A 27,541-nucleotide genomic window follows, 5' to 3' on the forward strand; every position below is an offset into this window, starting at 1 on the left:
CCATAGCCAAATCCATAAGGGGCCTACTTCACCATGCAAGGGGGCTGCCAATACTGCATTATGTCTGTAACAGGGTTGACACAATAAACAACATGACAAAACAAAATTAAACAGTCAGATGAGCCAAGGAAATATGTAACTACAAGTTATATTTTCCCCTGAACAACACAATAAGTGATTACATTTCTTTTTCATTTGAACTTTTAAAAACTGAAAACGCACCGATTTAGTAACAGAAAGAGATGAAACTTGTGCCACCCACCCTCCCACCGCGCTGAACAGGTCGAAGGTGCTGTGTTGATGTTCTCGCGAGATTGTGGCGGTCGATGTTTTGTGTGGAATAATGGCCGCTCTCGGAGCGATGCCTGGAACGGGGAACAACATAAAACCCACATCAGGGTGTGACAGCTGACCTACAACCAAGCTAAACAAGTTGGGCATTTCCTCCCCTACCCTGCCTCCGAACGGATGGGCAGAGGGGGTATATGCCAAAGGATTCAAGGAACGAGATAGACACAGGTTAAGTGGTCAGTGAGAGGGAAACTAGCCAACCTGATAGCTAACTGTCTAGCATTACGAACGACACCTGCTAGCTAGCAAGCTAATCAGGCAAGCCTACTGCACCTAACGTTACCCGGCTGATTGCTTCGGTAGATGTGAACATTTAGACATTACGACCAACTCAAGCTGGCCAGCAGACGGGTTTAAAGCCTGACATCTCCGCTAGTATGAGTGGACCTGGACAAGACAGCGAGCCAGAGGCTAAAGTCCTTCATATCAAGCGGCTATACAGGTGAGTGAGGCCGACAGTCACAAGTTAGCCTGTCAAAGCTGACAAGTGAGTAATAGCTAACTAGCTACCACAAGCTACATCTGGACAAAGCAACTAACAGTTTTATCCCGACAAAATGCAGTGGAACTTCTTAATTTACTTATCATACAATGAACCACCGGAAAGGCATGGCAGTAAATCAACAAACATGTTCAGTAGCTAGCTACTATTAGTATGGTTAGCTAGCTAGGCAGCTGGACTGGCTAGCTAGCTAAAGTTGCCTAGCATTTACAGAACAATACTCGATATGTTAATGTCATAAAACCGGTGCACAGAGCTATCATCTATAGACATGGATGTCATTAGCAAAATTATATCCTGATGGTACAACCAGAAATGAATCCTCTGTCTTGTAGGTAAGTTAACTACTAGATGATGCATTGTGACTTGTTGGATAAATGTTAAGTGTCTGACTGGAAACGATACCGTTTCGGTGTTTTTACAGTATTCATAGTTTCACATCAATGTGCTATAAGGACACTCCGTATGCACATGCAGTCAGGCCTGACTCTATGTCGAGTCTGTATTTCAAACATTAGAATCTTAATGCGGATTCAGCAAAGGCGTTTAGGCTGCTGTGCTCTGTATGGAATGTCTGATCTTCAATGAAGTCATTTTCCTGGAGTAATTTGGAGACAATTGTAGTGTTAACTGTTGGTTAGTTGGTGTTAGTGTTAACCTAAACTAGGCAACACAATGGTATGGAGAAATGTCCTATGTTCATCAGCAGTCCCAGACCTTTCACAAGTCAAAATGAAGTGCCAGGGATTTGGGTATCCAGGGTGTCAGGCAGAGAGTGAGATGGGGAGAACGGGAGGACTCCAGGAATACTGGGCTTCTGAACAGTTATGAACACTACTGTGCTGATTCTGCTAATTCCAACGCAGGCTAAATATTAATGCTTTTAGCCCTAAGGATGAATGTAGTAGTTGTTTTTTTGGCAAGGCAAGAAGCATTTAGCTTTACAATGTGCAGAATTAACCATTCTAATATGTGGTTCAAACCTCAATGGAAATTCTATAGTAGACAAGGTGAAGGATTTTTTTTTTTTTGCAAATGAGATGGGATGTTTTGCTGACAAAAATGAAAGGCACTTGTATGACTGACTCATGTCACAAATCATGTTGGCAATCTGGAATCAGTTGTTTTTGATTAATAGGCCTAGGCTACATCATGAAGTGGAATTCATTTAAGCATATCTCTACTTCCTGACTGTTATGTTGACTTCATGAAGTGTTGTGATATCAAAAGAAATAATTCACGCTTCAGGTGCCTGTACGCTTCAGATGGACCCAACTGAATAGAGGTGTTTCCTCCTTTTTAGAAACGAGGAAATGATCTGTGCATCACTGTAATTTGTGCAGTCAGACTGTACTTGTTTCTGTGTAGATTTCACTTGAAAGTCTGTATTGAAAAGATATTTTGTGAGATGTCAGTCAGGGTGTGTGGTAGTAGTTTTGGTTTTGGTGAAAGACAATTACATTTATGTAATCAGGCCTGAAATATATGGTAGAAAGGTTTTCGTACTTTTGGCAGTTCAATGTTGACCATAACATGCTCGGTAAGATTTTAGTATGTCCCTTTCTTACTCATCAATATCAGCCAAATTTGGCAATGGTAGTGTAGTGGTTAAGGAGCTGGGCTAGCTTGCAGTGGCCTGAACGTTGTCTGTTCCATTCACAGTTGTGCCCTTGAGCAAGGCACTTAACCCCAAGTTGCTCCAGGGACAGTGTAATATATTTGACATATAAGTCACTTTGGACAAAAAAGCGTCTGCTAAATGTAATGTAATGTAATGTAATGTAATGTAATGTAATGTAATGTTATCAGTCATGTCGAATGTCGTCATTAATTAAACTCACTTCCCTGACTGATCAGGGCGGTGGTTGAGTCTGTGCACAAGTTAGATGTCATCATCGGCGGTAAATCATCCTACAGAGAGGTCTTCAAGCCAGAGAACATCAGCCTTCGCAACAAGTAAGCCGCACTCACTTAGCGTCTTTCATATGTGAATTATATCCTGTCATACTCAAATTGGCTAAGAGAAAACTTCCTGGATTTTCTTGTTTTGACTTGTGTATTGTGACTCCTCTTCGGATCAAGATGCAATCTGTCTTTTGTAGCCCATTTCACCTGCTTGTTGGATAGTATGTGGACTTTGTAGTGAGAGCCTGAGGTTGCATGTTATGTTTCTGAATGTCCTCTGTGTATGTGTTTGAACAGGTTAAGAGAATTGTGTGTGAAGCTCATGTTCCTTCATCCTGTTGACTATGGGCGCAAAGCTGAGGAGCTTCTATGGAGGAAGGTTTATTATGAGGTCATTCAGGTCATCAAGACCAACAAGAAGGTACGGTATGCCTATAAACTGTCTGTCTTTCTGCAGTTTTAAGAAGTCTAGGAGGAATAAGTTCTTGGTGACTTAAGTTGTTGCCTCTGAAACTGTGGGCAGCCATTTTTTCAGTTCAGTCCTACAATGATAACACTACCTGTTTTATACCAATTAACACCGTTTTGTCAGTTCATGTATCAGTTCATATGTCTGGTGCGGGTTTATCATTGCCAATTACTCTCCCCTAAGTACAGTATGTTCACAGTTTAGTAATTGTGTTCTTTACCGACCATAAACTGTCTACTCAAGACAATTGATTTGGCTCTGACTTAGACAAGCGTTACAAAGTAGTATTAATGATGCAGGAAGTGTTTGTTGTTCTCCTCATCCTCTCTCTGGTTGGGTTGCGTTGCAGCACATTCACAGTCACAGTGCGCTGGAGTGTGCGTACAGGACTCACCTGATCGCCGGGGTGGGCTTCTATCAGCACCTCCTGCTCTACGTCCAGTCCCACTACCAGCTGGAGCTACAGGACTGCATCGACTGGACCCATGTCACCGACCCGCTCATTGGTAAGAGAGGAGCAAGTTGGAAAGTTGTTCATTTGTTCTTGAGCCAAGACTGGTTGTGACATTCATTGCAGTTAACCCAGGAGGTCCAGGTTTTTTGGTGATGGACTCTGCGGGCGTGTTTGTGTTCTAGTGACTCATCGGTCCGTACTAGTGGAATGTGTTGTGTCTGTCTACCCATATATGGATTTGGTAAGAACTTTTGACTAGATCTTTGCTGCCTATGTGCACTGCACCACAGGTCGAAAGAAGCCAGTGTCCGCCTCCCCTAAAGAGATGGAATGGGCTCAGATGGCCTGCCACAGGTGTCTGGTTTACCTGGGAGACCTGGGTAAGTGCCAAAGAGAGAGAATGTGCATTGACACTACAAGAGACATACCATACTGGTGACTGTACAAGTGGTAATACATTTGAATAGTTGTTCAGCTGGTAGACCGAGCCTTTGGCAAACCAGATTACATGGATTCAGTTAAGGAACAGTGATTAAATATAGACCATCTGAATGCTGTACATTTCATTGCATTTGATGATATGTTGATGCATGTTTAATTTGATGAATCTTGCAGATACAGTAGTGTAATGTGGCCTGCACAAAGTGCTTGCCTTATACGTGACGCTCTGTTATCTACATGAAGTAGTATTTTCAAGAAATCTAGTGGTGCCCTGTGTTGGAAGTCAGTGAAATTACCCTTTTTTGAATGCTGATTGTTGCTTGTGTTGAATTTTGCAGCGCGCTACCAGAATGAACTGGCCGGGGTCGAAGCAGAACAGCTGGCCGAACGTTTTTACCACCAGGCTCTGTCCGTCTCGCCACATGTCGGTGAGTGGGCCTTTAAGATGCCCCTTGGGTGATCTGATGATGGACAAGGAAGGCCAGGTCCTTGCTTATGGATTGTCCTTGATGACCTTCAGTAGAGAACCACTGTATTGAATTAAATTCCGTGAAATCTACCAGCATGTAGTGTAGAACCATGAAAGTTAACTTTGAAAATTGAATTGTTTGCGCTTAAGGTCCGGACCATGATGTTAAAATGATGTTGAATTTAGTTAGACTTATATATCATTCAAATTCAGGACCGTAGTGTGCTCCAGCCTTATATACACGTCTTCACATTTTTCTGATGTCACCCTACGGTTGCTGAGTGACATTCAAATGAGGTTATGGATTTAAAATTTAGGGACCACTGCAAATTTGAATATAACGGTCAACTCATTTCAATGTCACTCAGTAACTATAGCATGACGTCAGAAAAATGTGCGGTGGAATTTTTTTCCCCCATAGCTGTATTATAAAGGTGGTTGGTTGTTGCTATAAATGTGCTCTGGGTTTTGGGCCTTGTACATATACAGTATATCTACAAGTTTATGCACTTCTGTATGAACAGCTCTTTTGTCATCATAGTCACTGAGGTTCATTATGTGTTTCAGGAATGCCTTTTAATCAGCTTGGCACGTTAGCGGGTAGTAAATTCTACAACGTCGAAGCTACATACTACTACCTACGCTGGTGAGTGGACACCTCTAAAAACTAGGAAATCAAAATGTATTTGTGCCTTGAAAGAACAATTTCTATACTAACCTCATGGTGTCAGTATAAGCTTGCCACATAGAGCACCCTGCATTGTACATAGGCAGTTCATTTCTTGATTCATCACAGATTTCTAAGATGATAGTAGGTTGCAGTCATTTGTATAGTAAATGTTTTTAAGGTGCTGTTTCATGGAGTTGGTCACAAGCTTTCTTTGTGACCTAAAGCTTTACTAAAGCTACCTTTTTGGAATGGATGTCTTTCTCTGAGTAACTCAGGGGGGAAGCATAAATGAAGCCACATTAGGTAGAATTTACTTTAATTGTCTGATCTATGGGCCACGGTCCCTGTTTTGTAGCATTCAATCAGAGACGCCATTCGAGGGAGCGTATGGCAACCTGAAGCGTCTCTTCGTCAAGGCAGCTAAGATGTACCACCAGGTGAAGAAGCAGGAGATGAAGAAGCTGTCGCCCTCAAGGCAGAGGTGAGAACCTTCACCTGCACCTGCAGAATAGTGTGTGTGTGTTAGTGTGTGTGTTAGTGTGTGTGTTAGTGTGTGTGTGTGTGTGTGTGTGTGTGTGTGTGTGTGTGTGTGTGTGTGTGTGTGTGTGTGTGTGTGTGTGTGTGTGTGTGCACGCGCCCGCCCCCATGCCCTATGCCCTCGTACTGTATATTCAGATTTGACGTTGAGATGTTGAGTGGGCATCAAATATTCTCAAATATACATTTTTAGATGACTGAAAAGTGTACCTTTCCTCCTTCCCAGACCTGTTCACTGATCTACCAATACAGCTCATCTGTCACTATATCCCATTTTTGTACCATCTGATGTAAAGAAGTGAATGAAGATTGTGGTGTCCCTCTGCTCTCTGTTCTGCCATTACAGGTCCAAAGACATCAAGAGACTTCTGGTGGGCTTCATGTACCTGCAGAGTTTACTACAACCCAAGAATAGGTACACCACCCGTTGTCATTGACAACCTTTGTTATTATGCACGAATACAGAGTATACGTGTATTCATATGAAAATAGGTACATCATCTGTCCTCAAACACAGTCAATTGTTCTTATTATGCTCAAATGCAAAGTATGAATGTATTCGTGTAAGAACAGTTAGACCACCCTTTTCTCAAACACTAACAAACAGGGATCACATTGACCAGCGGCAAGCAGCAGGTTTCCTACTGTTCTCTATGGTTTGGCAGCAGAACAACTGAAGCTGCATCGTTGCAGTAACATCAAATAAATTGAACTTGCGTAACGCAAGACTCATCAATTGTCATTTTATTTTTTTGTCGAAACCGGATGAGAGAAGAGTGAGTTTGACCAAGAAAGGGGCAGCCTCAAATTGGGGCAGGACTTAATAGCCCCTTTCAGACCATCGGGCCAAAGCCGAGCCAGCCGTGCCGTGCCGGGGCTAATTGCTTTCACACCTCTTGGTGAGGTGCTAACTGCGGGCCAAATCGGGGCTACTAGCCCCTGATTTCTGTCCCAACAAAATAGTTGGGCCAGCCGGGGCTATACGGTCGGGCCAGGGGCGGTGTCAAGGTGAAGGCGGAGTCAACCCGTTGCCGTGTGTGGAGTCGACAAACATGCACATCTAATTTAGAGATAGCGGTTATGTCCATGTTAAAGATATTTGTCTGTCAGTAGGCTAACTCCGTCCAGAGATCAACATACTGTATGTAGCACAGTAAAAAATGAACTAACATAACCAACTAATATAGGCAAGCGTCCCACTAATTTAGGCTATTCCTGCCAGTGTGCTTTCTACGACCAAATCGACGACTTAAATATTATTAGCCCAGCTTGACGTTACATTATAAACTTTATCATGCTAGCGCAAACTTCTCCTTTTAGTACACCAGGGCCCGTATTCACAAAGAATTTTAGGGCTAAAAGTAGCTCCTAACTGGCGAATTTAGGGAGGAACTCCTAAAAATAATGGGCGTGTCACTCCTAACTTTATGACTCCTAATTTTTTTCACTAAAAGTTATTCACAAAGCATTTTAACCCTAAAAGTAGCTCCTAAGTCTAGGACAGCGTAAAAGAACTCGAGAGGACTTCTAACTCACTAAGACCTATTCACAACCCGCTTTTAGTGGCATTTCACGTCGCGATGTTTTGAAATGACCGTGCAGTGCAGGAGCTCACTGTCATGCAAGGGTATAAATGTGCATTGCAACTAAGGATGCAAATGCAATAATGCCACCGACAACCAAAACCACCATTGCATGTAAACTAAATGTAACGTCTCATTGTGCCTAATTAAATTAAATCGCTTCTCCTCTTTGCAAATATAGGCTACGTGTTTTCATACAGATTAATTTAAAACATGTTGCAAAGATACTGCTCCAGTCCATAGTGATTCATTAAGCCTAGGCTTGCTTTACTCTTTATTCATTAAGGCTATGCCTATTTATTCATCATCTTCACAGCCCGACATAGCGCACGCATTCTCACCAGCTAAGACCTAACACCTGTCACTCAACTCGTCATTGTAGGGAAGGTTTGCCATCATTCCCGCGTTATAATCACCAGCCAATCAAGGTGGTCACTTTCATCAAGCTCGTGCATGAGTAATGACGTCGACCATAGCAACGAAGACTCACTTTTAGTTTAGGAGTGGGCGTTTCTCCTTACTAAAAGTAGGTCTGAAAGGCTTTGTGAATAACTTTGAAAGGAAAACTCCTAACTAAAATCTTCTAGCGCGATTTAGGAGTACTCTTAGTGGTAAGATAAAATGCTTTGTGAATACGGGCCCAGGGCCCGTAGTCACAAAGAATTTTAGGGCTAAAAGTAGCTCCTAACTGGCAAATTTAGGGAGGAACTCCTAAAAATAATGGGCGTGTCACTCCTAACTTTATGACTCCTAATTTTTTCCACTAAAAGTTATTCACAAAGCATTTTAAGCCTAAAAGTAGCTCCTAAGTCTAGGACAGCATAAAAGAACTCGAGAGGACTTCTAACTCACTAAGACCTATTCACAACCCGCTTTTAGTGGCATTTCACGTCGCGATGTTTTGAAATGACCGTGCAGTGCAGGAGCTCGCTGTCATGCAAGGGAATAAATGTGCATTGCAACTAAGGATGCAAATGCAATAATGCCACCGACAACCAAAACCACCATTGCATGTAAACTAAATGTAACGTCTCATTGTGCCTAATTAAATTAAATCGCTTCTCCTCTTTGCAAATATAGGCTACGTGATTTCATACAGATTAATTTAAAACATGTTGCAAAGATACTGCTCCAGTCCATAGTGTTTCATTAAGCCTAGGCTTGCTTTACTCTTTATTCATTAAGGCTATGCCTATTTATTCATCATCTTCCATCCTTCACAGCCCGACATAGCGCACGCATTCTCACCAGCTAAGACCTAACACCTGTCACTCAACTCGTCATTGTAGGGGAGGTTTGCAATCATTCCCGCGTTATAATCACCAGCCAATCAAGGTGGTCACTTTCATCAAGCTCGTGCATGAGTAATGACGTCAACCATAGCAACGAAGACTCACTTTTAGTTTAGGAGTGGGCGTTTCTCCTTACTAAAAGTAGGTCTGAAAGGCTTTGTGAATAACTTTGAAAGGAAAACTCCTAACTAAAATCTTCTAGCGCGATTTAGGAGTACTCTTAGTGGTAAGATAAAATGCTTTGTGAATACGGGCCCAGAAGAATACATAAACGCCTGGACATGTAGTGATTTTCACCATAGACCTAAAAGATTTTCACCGCTCATGAAAATGGCAATGCAGGTCGTTAGTTTGTTTGGAACAGGAAATCGCGTTGCCGGGGACAACAGGACATTTTCACTCACGCACTCCGACCCCTTTCGTTCGGAAATTCTAAAATAACTATGTCTGTTAATGCTTCAAAATAACATGTGTGGTGGAAGACCTAGGGCAGTTACTGAAAAGGCCATTTTGTTTTTAGATGTGATTGGGGGGTTGTGAGGAGTTGTTGTGAGGTTGACCAAGAATTGGGCAGATTTGGAAGATGGCAGATCTGTAAGATAGAGCTTATAAAGAGAAGGTTTGGCGATGTCTTCTCTTGAAGCTAAAAAACCCTGCATAGTTCCCCTTTAAGGGCTTACCGTAATAAGTAAAAAATAATGCCAGTCGATCTTACTGCTAGCCAAGACAACTGAGGCATGATGAACTCTCTTTTCATCACATCTACTATGAAGCATTGAGGTGAGGTGGGTGAGCTACAAAGACACAGGGAATTTGGTCATTACTGTGGCAAAATAAATGCAGAATGTTATTTGAAAATATTGGTGGACAATTTGCATTAATCAGCACTTGAACTTGACAATGAGCCGAAGCACAAGGCCGAGTCGACCCTTCAGTGGCTACTGCAGAAATGTGTGAATGGTTTAGAGTGGCCATGGAAATAAATGAATTGAATCTCATTAAAATAAAACGAATGCGTTTTGCCTGATCTCTCGTACTTTTCTTAAACATATGCTTGCACATGCTACAAATTCAGCACAACACGGTAAATACTATATTGCTGGCTAACCTGCGCTGTGGTGTTGTGTCTAGCATCATTGAGACGGAGCTGACTGCCCTGTGCCAGTCGGTGCTGGAGGACTTCAACCTGGTGCTGTTCTACCTGCCAGCGCCCCTGCACACCACGCTGTCGGCCGGCGAGGAGGAGGAGGAACACGACAGCGGCTGCTCCGTGCTGCCCGACACGCTGGTCTTCAAGATGGTGGTCACCTGTCTGATGGTGGTGCACAGCCTTAAGAGGGGAGGTGAGGGAACGTTTGCATGGGGTGGGGAGGAGGAACGGGTGGTGTCCTCCTGTCTCACTTCCCTTTGGTTTCTGTCTCTGGTTTTCTTTCTCTACTTGTCCCTTTTCCTGCACCTCCCACCTCTCCCTTTTCTCGGCTTTCATTTGCATTTTTGCACTCTGTCACTTTCTCTCCTTCTGCTCACATCTCTAGCCGCGCCAAACTGTCTTCCTTTTTATTCTGTCTCTTCAGTCTTTCTTGCGGGCCTTTCTCTTGCTATCTCTCTGTACTGTGTATGTCCTTCATTTGTTCATGTGTTCCTCTCCCTTGGGCTCCGAGGGATCAGCACTTACAGTACACAGCACTCCTCTGTGTCCCAGGGTCTAAAAGGAGACTAGTGTCTTTCCTTTTAAAGGAATACGCCAACTTTTTGGGAAATGAGCTCATTTCCCCATTCACCCCAGAGTTAGCAATATAGCTATTGCTAGCCTGTAGTGAAAAGGGAGCTATAGGCTAACTGGTGGAACCCACTTCCAGTGAATTATGCTAAGCTATGCTAACAGTGTTACCAGTGCTAACAAACTGGGTTATTGCACACACAAAGAAGAGAAGAGTATGTCATTTGATCTAACTGTGATAGATGGCAAATCAGCGCATTTCTCAAAAATGTGTTCCTATAAGAATCAGCACTTACAGTGAGTGTTTTTCTGTGTGTCTCAGGGTCCAAGCAGTACAGTGCCTCGATAGCCTTCACGCTGGCTCTCTTCTCTCACCTGGTCAACCATGTCAACATCCGCCTGCAGGCAGAGCTGGAGGAGGGCGAGGTCCCGGTACCTGCGCTGCGCTCGGACAACGCCGGTAAGTGGCACAGCTGCCCCCGCCTTCACCTCTAAGGAGGTCATGCTTTCAGCCATGGCTTTGGTTGGTCGTTGAATTAAACAAAAACTACTGGCCCAGTTTTAATTGTACTTGGTGGAAAGGATTGATGCCATCCTCTGGATTGGTTTCAGGGGAGGCTTGCATGAGTTTAGTTTTGCTTTCGCCAGTGTTGTGAGATAACCGCATTGGTTTCACTTTCACTTAAGTTGGGACACACACCATTGAAGGGAACTATTGGATCTGGGTGGTGTTTTACCATGTTACCTTACTGAGTGTCATTTTAATCACTTCACATAAATCACTTCACATAAATATGACTTCTTTTGAAAGCTGGTTTCTACTACAATTTGTAGTATTGCTCTGTTGGTTGATTTTAGATAAAGTGCAGCTGATTTGCTAAAATGGCTTAAGAAATGTTCAGGCTGCTTTTATGCATACAGCTCAGGCAAAAGGCCTTTTGTGATGTGCTTGTACTGCAGCCGCCATTACTGGATTACTGGAAATGTAGCTGTAAAGGCATTCAACATTGGAAATATGGGGTTTGGAAAGTGAAACTAGAAAGTTCAAACGTGACCACCAGTTCTCCTCATTTCTCTGTGTTTATCGTCCCCGTCTCCAGATGACCCTGAGCTGAGAGAGGCGTCCGCCACCACCGGTACCGAGGACCGAGCCCTGCGGAACGGCTCGCTGGAGGAAGATGACGACGAGGAAGACGAGGACAAAGGCAGCCGGGAGGACGGCCAGAAGGCGGGCGGCGCCCAGCGCGACGGGCCCCAGAGGAACGCCGCTGCCCAGAAGCCGGGGGCCGGCAGCGGCGGCGGCGGCGACAGCAACAACAAGCTGAAGCAGAAGCGCAAGTTCTCGCGGCTGTCCATGCTGAGGCGCCGCCGCTGCGCCAGCAAGCAGGACGAGAGCGACCTGAGCGAGGGCTTCCAGAGCGACGAGGAGGAGGAGGACGAAGAGGACGGCGGGCGCGGCGCCGACAGGCCCCTGGGGGTGTCGCCAGGGCCGCCGGTGGACCCGCCCGTGGTCCTCCGGAAAGAGGGGCGGAGGAGGAGGAGGCCCCCCCTCACTGGGGCGCCCAGCTGGGAGAGCGGCACGGACGAGGAGGAGGACGAGGAGGAGGAGGAGGAGGAGGGCGGCACGGCATTCGACGTCGAGACGGACTCAGACATGAACAGCCAGGAGTCGCGCTCCGACCTGGAGGACATTGACGAAGGCAACGGCGTGCACGAGGAGGGCGAAAACGAGGACGAAGACGGAGACGGAGACGAAGAAGACCTCCGGCACCAGCAACAACAGCAGCAGCAGCAGCAGGAGCAGCCACAACAACAACCGCCGTCGCCGCCACGAGAGGAAGGTTCCGCGAGCCCCGTGGTCACTAACGGGCCGCTGCTCTCCGCCGACCCCAGCATCAGCAGCAACCTGCAGGCCATGTCCTCCCAGCTCTTTCAGGCCAAGCGCCACTTCCGCCTGGCGCCCACCTTCAGCAACGTGATGCTGCGGCCGCAGAACACGCCCAGCCCCACGCCGGACTCGGTCCCCTCGCCCCAACCCCCTGTCCTCTCCGAAGAGACGCCTGACGACATCGGGCCCAACACAGCTAACGGCACTAATGATAACGGTACACCTCATTCACTTCTCCTTTTTAGGACTCCTCTAGCCTGGCTAGCCAGGCTCACATCAAGATGTACAGTAGGGTCTGGGCACTCCCCATAGGCTTAATCGGAGGGATGGGATAAACGGTTGTCTTTCAAATTCCCTCTCCACTCAATAGGATAGCGCTACAACGAATCATCTTCTTGTTTTCAAGTAGCAGGATGCTTAAAGGAGAATTCCGGTGTGAAATTGAGCTTAACTGTACCGAAACATGTTAAGGTGTACTCACACGTGTTTTAGACGCACTTTCACTCACCCCCAGCATTCCGAACTCCTCCGTTTTCAGCCTAGCTTACAGTAGGCTTGAATCTATTAGATTGGGCATTACGTAGCCTATGCAGCTAAATCGCTATTTTTAAACCATTAAAAAGGTTCCAAGTAACTCCACACTGCATTGGTTGACTTCTGAGGGTCCTGACATTTAAAACGAGATACTTAGAACTTTGGAAGTGCACAGGAAGTTTATTTAAAAAGACTGTTTATTCAAGCAGTACCTTCATAGAATCTCTCCGCTGGGCGCCATCTTGTGGTGAAGTCGCGATAAGTCGACTGACGAGCACAAACGAACAGGAAAGACAGGGGGATATATTGCAAACATTTTGAGCTTTGTCACTCATCATGCTCATGTAGACAGTATAACTATATATTTCCTATGGAATTACTTTAGCAATATGTTCCCCTGTCCTTCCTGTTCGTTCGTGCTCGTCAGTCGGCTTATCGCGACTTGATTCCAAGATGGCGCCCAGCGGAGAGATTCTATGAAGGCACTGCTTGTAAACAGTCTTTTTTTTTAATAAACTTCCTGTGCATTTCCAAAGTTCTCAGTATCTCGTTTTAAATGTCAGGGCCCTCAGAAGTCTACCAATGCAGTGTGGAGTTACTTGGAACCTTTTTAATGGTTTAAAAATAGCGATTTAGCTGCATAGGCTACGTAATGCCCAATCTAATAGATTCAAGCCTACTGTAAGCTAGGCTGAAAACGGAGGAGTTCGGAATGCTGGGGGTGAGTGAAAGTGCGTCTAAAACACGTGTGAGTACACCTTAACATGTTTCGGTACAGTTAAGCTCAATTTCACACCGGAATTCTCCTTTAATGGTTGCAACTTCTGGTCACAGGTCAGTCGTCATTGTGTTACCGACTCTATACGTGAAGTGATTGCCCGAGAGAAGTTTACTCGGGTATTCTCCCAAGGCAACGGAGAGTTGCTAGACTACCCCGGCAGCAAATTAGATTTGATGCAACTTGGGGCATCTAGATATCTAGGCTAGGACTCCTCACCAGCACATGCAGAACATGTTCTCTTCACTCTCTAGACATCTGTGTTATTTCACTCAGTCTGTTTCATTGTGTGACAAGGGAATAGAGCGGAAGAGAATAGCGTGGAAGAGGCCATACAAGCAGAAAGTCTTTACATTTCTCCTTTAGCCAGATGTCTGTTGAAGTGTAGTATTGTGGTGATGGCATGCAGGCTTCTTAATCACCTGGTCTGGCCTTGTAGAAATGGACTCGGACTCGGACGAGGGCAGCCAACACAGCAACCAGTCCATCCACAGCGAGAAGACCCTGTTGGAGAGGCTGACGATTCTGACCAATCAGGGCCTGATTCCTGTGGTGAAGGTCATCGTGGATTGGCTGAGGACAAACACGGACATCATCCTCATGTGTGCTCAGGTACAAACAAATTTAGTACCAGCTGTTTGCTTCAGACAGTATTGACTTTCCTCAGTCTTCGTTTTTGTCTTCGTTTTGAATACAGCACCGTGCCTGCAGCAGCATACAAACAAGTCGCACAAATGCCCTTGCGCCCATGCCAGGAAGTGGCAATCAGACTGAATAGTTAAAAATGCTGACCTCAGTGAAACAGTGCTGTATTCATTTGGTTGAACGAAATCCTCTTAAACAAGCTCATGTGCTATTCTTTCCCTCTCCCCCACCCATCACCCAGAGTTCTCAGAGTCTGTGGAACCGACTTTCGGTGCTGCTCAACCTCCTACCTGATGGAGCCAAGATGCTGGAAGCAGGTGAGTCTGAAGTGATTGGACAGCACTCTCCCACACCCACGGGTGAGGTGCCCTCAAGCAAGGCACCCAACCCCCCCCCCCCCCCCCCCCCAAGTGCCCCCTGGGTGCTGGATCAAGGTTGCCCTCTGCTCAATGTGACATTTCACTCAAAGCAAAGCTTGTGTGTGTGTGTGTGTGTGTGTGTGTGTGTGTGTGTGTGTGTGTGTGTGTGTGTGTGTGTGTGTGTAGAGCTGGGCGTGTGCTCGGAGTTGGGTGCGCTGCTGAGCGAGTGTGAGCAGCCGGGGTTGGCCCAGACGCTGCTGCTGCCCGAGGACCTGGCCCTGCGGCACCTGCCCGCCCTCAGCCTGGCACACCGCCGCCTGGACTTCAGCGCCAGCCGACCGTCTCTCAGCACCCTGAACGAGGTAACCGCTGGACACACACGCTCACATATACACACACACCACAACTCACACACACCACAACACACAATGAGACACTCTGCAGCAACCTCCCCAACACACACCTTCATTCCTAGCACAGCTGATGACACTATAATATGTTTGCACTAAGCTCCACTGCAGTCAAGCTAGCCCACATATTGAAATGAAGTCAAACAGCTCAACCCACATCCCACCATGCCATACATTACAATATAAACACCTGTGCTGTGCCCCACAAAGGGACACCAATTCATACACATTTTTGATTGGTATTTTATAAATTCTCCAAAACACCGTACCCTACATGGGAAGGCAAGGAATGCATTAAAATACCCGCAGGGCCAGGAGATTTAAAACAATGCAGGGCCAACAGTGCTTTCTATTGTCCTCATAAACAAGTACAAGTTTTCAGAAATGGTTTCATTCAATCCCACCCTGTTATACAAGACCACTAATGAACCCTCTCTCTCTCTCTCTCTCTCTCTCTCTCTCTCTCTGCCTCAATCCACTCTATCCTTCTCTCTCTCTCTCTACCTCTTCTCAGTGCATGGTGCGTCTGTGCTGCATCCGCAGTTTCGGCCACTTCCTCACCAGTCTCCAAGGCAACGTGCTGCACTTCAACCCGGAGGCGGGCATCTTCACCAGCATCAGCCAATCAGAAGAGGACAACCTGGTCCAGCAGGCCAAGGCCCAGTTCCGTATGGTAAGGCAGCAGACTATTGGAAATATGCTGTTTGCATGGACACACAATATTTCACTTTGTGTGTAATGAATCTAGAATCCTTGAAATTTCAAATTTCAAATAGTTTCAGATGCACCTGTGAAGTTGTATGTATGTATTTATGTATGTATGTATGTACAGTATGTAGTCAGCTGTGCAGGATAGGGTGTGTACATGGAGCAGTATCCTGGTTTCTCTTGGAATACACCAGCTAGCATAACCGGCTTTTCAGGGTTTCCGAAATCAGGATTTGATGTTTGCATGTGCAAACACAAAACCGAGATGAAAAGTGTGCATAAAGTAGAGTCAGTGTCTTCCACATGGCAAAGAATGTAGGCTATTGGTGATGAATATAACCACAGCATTTACATCCAGAACGTTCAGTCTCCTCTAATAGGAAAGTATTAGAGTTAGACATTCATCATTGTTTTATTCCTACTTTGCCTGTAAGTATTGAGTGCTGGACAGGCTCTCTAAGTCCACTTGGCTGATTGCTCTGTCACATGAATGTAATTATATCATATTACAGCATCGCAACCCGTGTGTTATGGTGTGTGTGTGTGTGTGTGTATATGTAAGAGGGTGAAAGTCGATCGATAGGGGGGGTTTACAGTGAGATCAATATGCGTGTAAACTCCTACAGTAAGTCAGTGCCCTGATCAGCGCTCATGACGTGAGCAGGCCTGAGTGGGCATGATCCTCATTATGCGGTCGGTCCAGTGGGAGCCCTTGTGCTGCGGCTGCATTTCCACTCTTCACGAGAGAACGTGCCGGGCTGTAGTCCTGATGGACTTTGTCCGTTCTGAAGAGGTTGTGCTCAAGTCGGGCTCATGTGAAGCACATATATTTGAGTTTGGAAACGTTTTTTTTTTCCAAAATCATTTTGATGGTACATAACCTCATCACTGCGATCTATAGGCGATTACTGACCTAGCAACCTTCTGTGTTCTGGTAGGAACACTGCCCCCACTCTGAATTTGAAATGGAAAAGTTGCTAAGCCGGAAGTCAGAGATATCTTTCTAAAGTCTGCTGTTGGTGTATTCCCTATAGATTGTATCGGTGTTCTATTCATACTTTTTAGATAAAGACGCATATTTATTTAGTTTGTGCTTCTCAACTGTAGGGGGACCCGGAGAGCAAGTCTTCTTAAGTGCTGCTTTAAATGTAAATTTGTACAGTGTCGATGTACACATGCCCGCATGCTACCTCAGGGAAAGTGTTTCATAACAAAGTGTGTGTGTGTGTGTGTGTGTGTGTGTGTGTGTGTGTGTGTCTGCCTGCCTGCAGGCAGAGGAGGAGGCTCGTCGGAACCGCCTGATGAGAGACATGGCTCAGCTCCGCTTACAGGTGCACCCTCTTTATTGCTTCATTGTTTTTTCTGTTTCTTTTTCCGTCTCTTATTTTGTTTCCTCTTCCATTGTGTCCTCCTTATCATGTCTCTCTCTCTCTCCGTGTCTCTCTTCCATCTGTGGGCGCAGTTGGAGGTGTCCCAGCTAGAGGGCAGCCTTCAGCAGCCCAAGGCGCAGTCGTCCATGTCTCCGTACCTGGTGCCAGACTCGTCGTCCCTGTGCCAGCACCTCCCCCTGCTCAGGCAACTGGCCAGCAGCGGGTGCTTCATCATCATCATCCCCCGCACAGGTACACGCTGCCCTGTAGCACCACTCGATTATGCCAAAAAATCACAACTGTGATTATGTTGCTCAATACTGAGATCGTGATTGATTAACGCCACTAATCAAATGATTTTGGAAACATTATCTATTTTTTAAATGTTAGAAAAAATAATGTGGTTTCATCAGTCACAACTGTGTGTAAAACAAGCATTTAGTTTATGAATGTAGTCTGCGTGGAGTTTGATTAATACACCTGTGGCAAGGGAGCTGATGAAGCACATGGACATACACATCAAGCACCACTAGGCCTTTTAACACTGGGCTTTTCTTAATAAGTATGGCATTTTATCATGGCACGTCTGTCCTTTTTATGCATATGGAGGCAGAATGAGCCCCCTGATTGTTCCGCAATTGAGGGTAGTCACTAGTCACAGAGGCGAATTAGTATTGACCGTTAACTTTCTGTTAGCAATGTATCACCACCATTTGCAATGTCGATACCATGCAAACAGCCTACGTGTTATGATATTAAATAAATTTAGGGACATGTTTCAAAGCCGACTGATAATCATTCAAAGCAACCAAACCTCAAAGCAACCAAAACAAACGGACAATCTTTAAGTTCATAAAGCTTTCACTCATGTTTAAAGCCTGCTAGAGCCCTTGACTGGAAGTTGAAATTTAGCCGGATTACATGCATCCTTAAATCCAGCGATAAAACAATGCAGATCAATTCCTATATTAGGTGAATTTTCAGTAGCTGTCAATGCACCTCTTACTCTTCTGGTAAGGCTTTCCACAAGGTTAGGGAGTGTGTTTATAGGATTTTTTGACCATTCTGGATAACAGAGTTTGGTGTGGATGAACTTGAGTGGCCTACACAGAGTCCTGACCTCACCCAATAGAACACCTTTGGGATTAATTAGAGTGGAGACTGAGAGCTAGTCTCATGGTCCAACATCAGTGTTTGACCTCACAAATGCACTCAATACTCAATACTTTCGACAATGTAGTGTACTGTATATGGTAACAGTGGTATTCCTACTTTTAACACAGAAGTCACACATCACTACATGCCAAATATTGTGCTGCAAGTCACTTTAGGTTTTACTATTTGGTCGCACCTCCAGGCTCCCCAAAATCCCAGCATGTATGTGAACACACACACTGAGGCAGCAGTCTGTTGCCTCTGTTTTATAAGTAATGCAGCTTAATGAGGGCTCTAATGCCCGTGAATATTGTGTGCGTTTCCAAAATAAAAAGGCTTACTGTGAAACAAAAGTATGCCCTGGATTTATCTCAAGACAAAAATGAGATCATTGTTGGAAAACCGAATGCTGCAAAATAATCATTATGTTTGGATTATGTTTTGTCATAGTTGTTGGAAGTTATAATTGGGTAGTATTTCGATTATTTGAAATGCCGTAACGCTGCTCTAATGTTGCACCTTAACTTAGTCGCACCTTAACGTATCTCTCCATTCAGTTACCTTAAAATGCAGTTAGTCCCCTGCACAATGCCTGAAGAAGACCCAGCAGGGTGAAAATGTTGCCTTTTCACTGAAGCAAGTTTCATTTGTCCTGCACCTGCCAGTAGGTGGGATGTACTCTAGAGGATGGATACCCGACCCGAGCCCGACAGTACCCGACGGGCTGGGCCAGGTTCAGACAGATCTTTAGAAAGGGTGCTCAGGTTTGGGTCGGGCCATAAGGCATTAACCAAATTTGTGATTCAAATAAATGCAAAACATTACTCTAACATCCGTCGTCCTGTGTCCGGAAATTTGTTAAACTAGCTGTGACCATGAAAGATTTGGCAGGGCAACGATGGAAGAAGTTAGAAAGAAACCGAAAATGAACGAAAGTCAGCTGTGTGGAAGTAGTTCTACATAGTTGTAAAGGCCGATAGTGATGAACCCGTTGGTTATGTTAAATGTAAGGGTTGCAGATTTCTCATGACATGTGTTTTTATTGCACAGACGTGTTTCGGCTTAGGGCCCTCAAAGTGAGCACACTGAGGAAGGCGCTCAGCCGAAAACGCGTCTGTGCAATAAAAACCGATTAAATGCATCTATTTACTTAAACCATCCAGTAAAGTTTCTGCTAATCCATGTTCTTATGCAAAAAAATGATGTGCAATAAAAACATGTTTAAATGCAAAGTGCGACCTTTTTTCCTTTTCTTAGTAAACATATAAGTTTGGTCTAGCACTCTCAAAACAAACCTAAGAGACTGAGTGAAGCCTGCTCCTACCATACAAATGATGTAAATAGATCCCATGTTGCAATTTAGTAGCCTATACAGCTTTTGAGGGAAATGGTAAGAGTGATTTTCATGTCAACAAGCTGCATTTGTGTCATGTTAATGTTATCGCTGGGGACTCTCATGAGTGCACCTGTGTTAATGACGTTTGTTGTCCCGTGTGAGCTGATGCACTCAACTGTTGACATTTCCTAATACCTTCCTACAGTTGCTTAATAAAAGTGGGCTTTCCACACAAACATGTGTCCTTAGTATGAAAAACAAATGAGATTTGAACTGTGTCGGGTTCGAGTCGGGCCCGGACATAAATATCTTAATGCCTGACGGGCTCGACTCGGGTTCAGGTACTGCACCGTTGGACGCGGGCCGGGCTTGAACAGAAAAATGTGTCCCGATCTGCGCTGTACTGGGCACAAAGCTGGCATCAAGGAACAGCTGGCTTCCCTCACCTCTCACCTGGTGAACCTCTCCTCCATTTTGTTCTTGTAATTAAGCTGGGCAAGCTTGATTTTGTGCTTTAGCTCTTTTCTGAGATCTCCGACACGTTGTTTGTCTCCTTGGATAAAAGCTGACTTCAAATTTAGACAGCGTTTGAGCTCTTTTGTAATCCAAGGCTTGTTATTCCCAAAGAGCTTGAGTTGTTTAGATAGAATGACACTGTTTGCACAGAATGATGCCTAAGGAGCAGATGTACTCATAAGTGTGTTCAAGTCACCATTGCAGGCCTCAAAAAACAGTTCTATCTGTGTGCTCAAAGCATCCCTTCAGCCTTTCAGTCTGAATGTCTGTGTCACTGCGTCAATATTAAACTCTTTCAAACTTACTTCAGTCGCCTCCAAAACTAGCCTGGTATTCTGCTGAAATACTGTAGATAGCCTAATATCTTTCTAACACTACTTTCATCATGCCTGTTGCACTTTGCTTTATTCAAAGGCGTTGTGTGGAAATATCTTGTGTGCACAACAATGAAGCTGTGGTATTTTCTACTCGAGACTTTCGCCTGGCATTTGGTTTTTAACACATTTCACAATCATCTGGCTGGCATTACACAACACATTTTGAAGTTTATTGACTTCATGTTTTTCATTTGTGTTTGCAGTGATTGACGGGCTGGACATGTTGAAGAAGGAGAACGCTGGTGCAAGGGACGGGATTCGTTTCTTGGAATCGGAGTTTCGCAGGGGGAATAGGTGTGGCACAATTTTCACTGCTCTCCTGACTGGTGGATAACCTCCATCACCAGTCTGTTTTACTGAGGAGAGGGACCCCTTAGAGGCTTTCTCTCATGGCTGAAATAGCATGTCTAGTTTTGCAGAGGTGGAAAGTAAAAATACAATCATGTTTTGGTTCTACCTTTGCACTTAACACAGGTGATCTCATCAATTAGCTGCTAGCTGGCTGAAGACTTGTGTTAATTAGAGTCAGCTGGTTTAAATGAATGGTTGGCACTGTGGTAAGACTTTTACTTTCTGAGGCTGGACTTTTCTAACCTGACTTTCGCCAGATCCTGTAGTTCGCTGTCTGCTTCACACAAGGATCTGGGACTTCTCGATAGGAGATGTATTTCTGAAGGCGGGTCCTTGTAAAACATCCTCGCATGTGATTCGATAAACCACTTGCCTGTTATCTTGAATGACGTGCTAGGCTTCTTCAAGCTCTTGCCAAACCCGGTCGGAAGAAGAGTAAAAACATCCTTGCCACCAATAAATGTCTTCAAAACTATTCTCTGTTAATCTTTTAAAGAATGAATACTCGATAGATTCGACAAAACGGTTGAAATAGCAGAATCAATGTCAGCACAAGACTCCTCGCTGCGTGCCGCCATTGTTATTTGAATCAAACACTCGCTTCGGCGCTCCTGATTGGTTGCTTATTTTTTGATCACTGGCCCAGGGGTTTGGATTGCCCTCGCGTCCAGACCCTTGTGTGGAGCTCAGCGAAACGCTTCTGGTGGAGCATGGCGGAACTACAAGGGTCTGGCGAGAGTCAGGCTAGGACTTTTCCACCTCTGTAGCTTTGTAATGTAAAGTCGAATGACTGCAACGTGAGGGTGGCTCAGCATTGTGTTATTTTGAGGACTTTTCAGTGGTGCCACAAATCCGCAGAATATTCACCACAGCCATGAATCTAGTATGAGCCCAATTTTGCCTTTCTATTCATTATATCACACTAGTTATTGTAAGAAAGCAAACACAAACCAGATTGTGCACTTTTCCACTGAGCATACCTTCACACTTCATATGAAAAGTGAAAACCTCAAATATCTGAGACAGATAGAGTTAGTCTTTGATAACCAGAGCAAATTTGTCCAGCCCCAGGTTGTGGGGTGGTTATAGAATGCCTTTCCTGTTTCACCAGGGCAGTCATGCTAAATTGTTGCATCCGTTCAACCAAGAGTAAACCAAGAGTACTGTCTTAACTTAACCAAGTCTTTCAGCGTCTATTAATTGCACATCATGTGATGCAGTGGTGCCTGTAATTTACTTTAGTTTATGTCTCATGACTTCTTTCCTTTACTCCTCCCCTGTACCCCCTCTTGCGCACCCCATCCCGTAGGTACATCCGCTGTCAGAAGGAGGCGGGAAAGAGCTTCGACCGAGACAAGCTCAAGCGGCAGGACCCTGAGGCCTGGTGAGACTCGTTCACCCACAATGCGTTGCTTCTTAATTAACTTCCTTTTAAACCGAATCTATGGTGGTTGGGTTCATGTAGTCCTTCTGTACCTCTGATGCACTTGTCATTTTTGGGTGTGCTGACGGTCCGTGTATGCTTCGTTCATTTGATATTCAATTGAGAATCAAAAATCAAAAAATACAAAAATGACTTGTTATTTCATTATGTGTTTATGAATGTGATACGAAGAAGCAATTGACCCTTTGTTTTTCAGACTTTCGATTTCGTGGTCAGATCAAAAGTAGAACATTTTAAAAAATGACTTAGGGACAAAATTGATTTTGATATTTATTTTTTTCCGATTGCTGTGACCCCGGAAATTATTTATTGACTTCCAATTGCCAGCTGCTGCTTCTATGCTTCTGTCAGACCAGTCCGAATATATACACAATTTAACCTAAAGACTATGGTTAGCCTAGGCTATAGGCTATTTAAACGTCCCCTCAGCTGACAATCTAGGTTTTTCTCATTTGAATTGTTTGCTCTGCTTGTGAATGAAGTTGTGGTCCACTTTTTGCTAAAATAGCAGCCTATATTTCACATGTCTTCGTCCGAGTGGTTGTAGTGTAATCTAGTGATGGCACAGAAAACTCCTGCAGCTGTTGTGAGCAACGCGAGCATGCGCAAAGAAACCAGTAGTTGGGGAAAAGCAGACATGCAAAATCTTTTATAGATGCATAAGACCGGAAAACATAACACCGGGGCAATGCTCCAGCGGACTTCAACTGCCACCTCGTGGCGATAAGTTGTAATACAATTCAATGTGCGTGAATTAAGTGGCCACTTCTAGGGAATTCCAATGTGCAAAAGAACCGCACTCACTAGTTCGTTGTCTTTTTATTCTTTGTTGTAGCACCATGCCACCACGCGTTTCGGCGTCAAGCCGTCCCCAGTAGGCTATGTCAATCCACTGTAGCCAACTTCCATGCAATAACGTGGCCTGATAGCCTGTAGGCTACTACAGACTAATCATTAGGCTACTTCTATAATCATGGAGCAACGATTTGGGCGAATGCAATGTTCAAGAAAACAGGCACGAGAAGGGAGATGATTTTCTGACGATTCAACAATGAAACTGAGTTGCGCAAAGTCGCGCAGTTTCTGGTATGCCAGACAATATTTTCTGTCGCTAAAATTGCCAAAAGTCGCTAAAGCTAGCAACAAATAGCCTCAACACTGAGCACTGAAAGACCAAGAAAGTGACTTTGAATTGACTTCCAGGTCACAGCAATCGGAAAAAAATAAATATCAAAATCAGTTAGCCCTGAGTCCGTTTTTTAAATGTTCTACTTTTGATCTGACCACGAAATCAAAAGTCTGAAAAACAAAGCGTTATTTTCTTCTTCGTATCACATTCATAAACAAATAATGAAATAACAAGTCATTTTTTTGATTTTTTGATTTTTGGTTCTTAATTGAATATCAAATGAACGAAGCATACACGGACCGCTGACTCATCTTTCATGCCCCAACAGGCTCTTGGTGTTGCATAGTATTGTGATTTACATAACGACTTTGGCAGAGTATGCAAATTTGGGACAGGATGACAATGCTTGTAATATGTCTCCATGACACGACATGAGAAGAGAGGTGTGACTGCCTTTCAGCCAAGTCGTTTAGAGTTCTTTCTCCCTATATTTTTTTGTTATCAATATGACTGCCTTAAGAGCCTGTCTACGATATTACATTACAAAATCCTGATGGATACTCACTGCCAGCTGAATGTATTGGCATTAAGTGCTGGTATTAACAATAGGTATTAACAATAATCTCACAGCAGAAAGTCTCTCATGGAAGATACCTAGGTTGCCGAGGTGATGGCTATTATAATAAGTTATAATAACTTATAATAAGTTGGTCAGTGAGCTGTGAGTGTTAATCTCTTGTTGTTTGACTGAGGTGTTGACTTTGACTTGTCTTATTTGAATCCTAGGCAGCTGTATAAGATGGTTGACAGCTGCCGTCAGCTGACGGGGTGTCAGAGCAATGGAGACGAGGACACGGTTGGCATGGTGACCATCCTTACCGGTCACTCCATTTCCGAGATGTCTGCTCGCTCTACACCCATGAAGGTGAGATCTCTCACGCTCACCACACACACACACACAGACACACACACACACACACACACACACACACACACACACACACACACACACACACACACACACACACATTTTAATGCCTTTATTTGTGTTCACATTTTACGATGGATCTTAGATACCAGCATTGTAAACCCGGTACCATGAAAATTATGCCTGGTTTCAGTTCAAACACCAACACAAACCTACAGCTATTTTGACCTTCAATGGCAGGTCTGCATAGTCATTCAAGAAGAGTAGCTGTGTGCATTTTGTCTGATGAAGACCCAGTAGGGTCGAAACATTAAACGGGAGCAAATATCAGTGTTGCGGACATTATATTCCTTTTTGTAGGTCTGCATAGTCAGTCAGGGGAACAGGAGGTGGCATAAGTAAGATGGTATATTTGGAGGTCAACAGACATGTGTATCTCTGTAGGCCTCTGCACCATGTTACCAGACACTTTAAACAACATTTTGAGCCTAGTCAGTGATGAGTGATGGCAGTTTCCTAATGGCCGCTGCTTCTATTGGATAATCGTTTTGAGGTTGACTATTTAAGTGTTTCAGTTCGCAGGGCCCTGTGTGTGCCACATATAGCTGTAGTGTCTGTACCACTCTCGGGTCCAGATGCCCTTGGGGACCCAGATTTGAGTCCAGTGTCCTCGGGAACCCGGAGGTCATTTCCCCACCTGCTCCATCTCCCCCACTCGCTTCCTGTCGCTCTTCACAGTCATGTCTGAATGAAGACAAAAATGCTCACAAATATTAACGTTTCCTTAAAGTAATACGTCCTATAGCAGACCCCTCCAATTTCTTCAGCATCACCAGTGATATTCAAAACAAAAATGCGGCACACCATGGTTGGGTTGAGCAACCCTCCCTCCTCACTCAGCACAGTCTATATCAGGCCCTCTTGTCTGTCATTGCTGTCCGAAGCAGTGACCAGCTGCTCAATGTGGTTGTGTATATTAGGTTCCCTGTAGGTTTGAGCTAAATACTGTTGTCCTGTATATTTTAGCGACAGCACTAAGGTCTGGATAAGTGTGTGTTAAATGGGAACTCAGTTTTGTTTTAGCCTAGTTTACCTTAACTTGGAATGGTTATATGACTTTTTGGCCCTAGCGTCTGTGAGCAGAACAACCAGCCTTGCAACTTTGGACCGGTGAGCCGCCAGCCTCAGAGTCAGAAAGTCTTGCTTTACGGCACCACTTTCATGCATGCCAGGCACCGGCTAGAACAAGGTAGCAGTGGAGTTTCTCAGACATTCATCATAGCAGAAAAGAAAGCGGCAAGCTAGTAAACCGTTATCGGAGGTACAGGGAAAGAGGAAACGGCAGACTGACCTTCCAAGGAGTGTCGTAAAATATATAAATATGGGGAGCTCTGTAGAGAAAACTGCGAGCAAAAAGCGAGAAGACGGTGAAGAAATTGCCAAAACTGCATGGGGTCCCTTTAAGTTTGGTAAAGAACTGTATTATGTGAATACTAATCAATTTTCGTGTGTGTGTGTGTGTGTTTTGTTGTTGCCTGGCGACAGGCTGCCATGGCAGCAGTGTCAGCGGCGGGCATGGAGCTGAAGAACGTGGTGGAGTTCTACCGCCAGTGGAAAGAGATGGGCTGAAGAAAGTACCCGTCTGGCTACTTCGGCTGATTCACACATCCACTCCCTCTCTCTCTCTCTCTCTATTTCTCTCTCTCTCTCTCTTTCTCTTCTCTCTCTCTCACTCTCTCTGTCCTCATCCACTCTACCGCTCTGTCTGTATCTGCTTCTCCGAGACAACAAGCAAACATGAAGTCAAACCAGTTGAAAGAGAGAGCATAAACGACAGCAGGTCTTGAGACTGCTGCAGCGTGTATATGGCAGAGCATAGGAATAGGGAGAACCGGAGAAGGGATTTAAAACAAAAAAGAAAATAAGAATAACAAAAAAAAAAACATCAAAAAGATGATTTTATGTAGAGCAAACGAAAACAGACGCAGATCCCTCACCCGTCTCTCACTCCATGCGGAGTAGGAAGAGGGTTTGGGGGGAGGGCGTCTAGGTTTGAGTGCCCCTGGTTCACTTGTTGTTCGAACCCAACCAGGTCTTGCTCGTGGAGATGAGGGCTAATATCCTACTGAGAGAGAGAGACACACACATACACATGCATATACACAACCCGAGGAAAAGACGTGATTACCAATATATATAAATATATAGAGAGCGCAATGCTTCTTTGTTTTTGTCGTTTGTTTGTTTTTCTTCTTCCTTATCTGAGTTTAGGAAGTTTTAGGGCGAGGGGAGGGGCGTCTGGAGTGGTGACTTTAGAGTCCACTCCAGGTGGTAGGGCAGTGGTGAAGGTGTGACCACATCCACTGTGTGACACACAATCCACCAACTGTGCGCCACTCCTCCCACAGGAAAGCTCTGGAACCTGTTCTCATGCTGGGCCTGTGCGCCAGACCAGGGCTCCTTTTAGCACCTGTAGAACCCATCCCGGAGGTCAAGGTGAAAGGATTTGCACGTCTGTCGGAATTGGATTCTTTTTTTTTTTTTTTTTTCCCCTTTGTGGCTTTTTCTTTTTTTCTTTTTTTTTGCTGTGTACTTTTTGTGACCAGTGACCTAATGTATTCAGTTATGTATGTATAGAGAGAAAAAAAGGGTAATGTAAGGAAAAAAAAATAAGAAAACAAAACAAAAAAAAAACAAAGATGGTTGGTTTTATGCGATTTTATTTTTGTATGTTGTACTGTTTTCTGTGTCTTGTCTTTTCTTTTTTTTTTTTGGACCTTTGTAAACTGTGCCGAACACAGTAAAGGGGAAGGGTTAGCGGGAGGTTGTTCAGGCGGCTGACTCGATCATGTCTCCTTAAACGGTTTTGTGATCTGTCTGTTTCATGCTCTCACAAGAGAGGTCACCACAGTGGTCCTAGCTCTGTCTGATGACCGCCTCTTCGTCATCCCATTGCCATCAGCTCATCAGAACCCCCAGTGCTGACAGGAGTGGAGAAAGTTGTGTTCAACTCTGTGACCCCCAACCCCCCCTCCCCCAAAACCCCCTCTGTTCCTCTCAGACCTACTAAACAGTGAAATCTCCATCACCTGTTTCTCCATCATCAATCACACGCATGCCCTACATCATCATTCCCGCCATGCACAGTGCAAAAGGAAAACAAATGTATGTGTGAGTTCACGCATTCAACAATAAAAAAAAAAAACAAGACTTCATCAGA

The 27,541-nt window shown here is 44.6% G+C and overlaps 1 protein-coding gene across 1 annotated transcript; it reads left to right on the forward strand.

Moving 5' to 3' along the window:
• The first annotated feature begins 330 nt into the window (after positions 1 to 330).
• Positions 331 to 27,541, forward strand: smg5 (SMG5 nonsense mediated mRNA decay factor). Its single transcript, XM_062538745.1, has 22 exons — positions 331 to 793; positions 2,711 to 2,809; positions 3,056 to 3,179; positions 3,577 to 3,733; positions 3,972 to 4,061; positions 4,461 to 4,550; positions 5,159 to 5,237; positions 5,617 to 5,742; positions 6,145 to 6,213; positions 9,805 to 10,016; positions 10,716 to 10,853; positions 11,494 to 12,498; positions 14,033 to 14,205; positions 14,480 to 14,555; positions 14,784 to 14,959; positions 15,522 to 15,680; positions 16,987 to 17,046; positions 17,178 to 17,337; positions 20,673 to 20,763; positions 22,130 to 22,204; positions 24,180 to 24,318; positions 25,867 to 27,541. The coding sequence occupies exons 1-22, from the start codon at positions 729 to 731 to the stop codon at positions 25,948 to 25,950; spliced, it is 3,447 nt and encodes a 1,148-aa protein (XP_062394729.1). The 5' UTR covers positions 331 to 728; the 3' UTR covers positions 25,951 to 27,541.

The sequence above is a fragment of the Sardina pilchardus genome, chromosome 6 (genome assembly GCF_963854185.1).
Source record: "Sardina pilchardus chromosome 6, fSarPil1.1, whole genome shotgun sequence".
Taxonomy (NCBI): Eukaryota; Metazoa; Chordata; class Actinopteri; order Clupeiformes; family Clupeidae; genus Sardina; species Sardina pilchardus.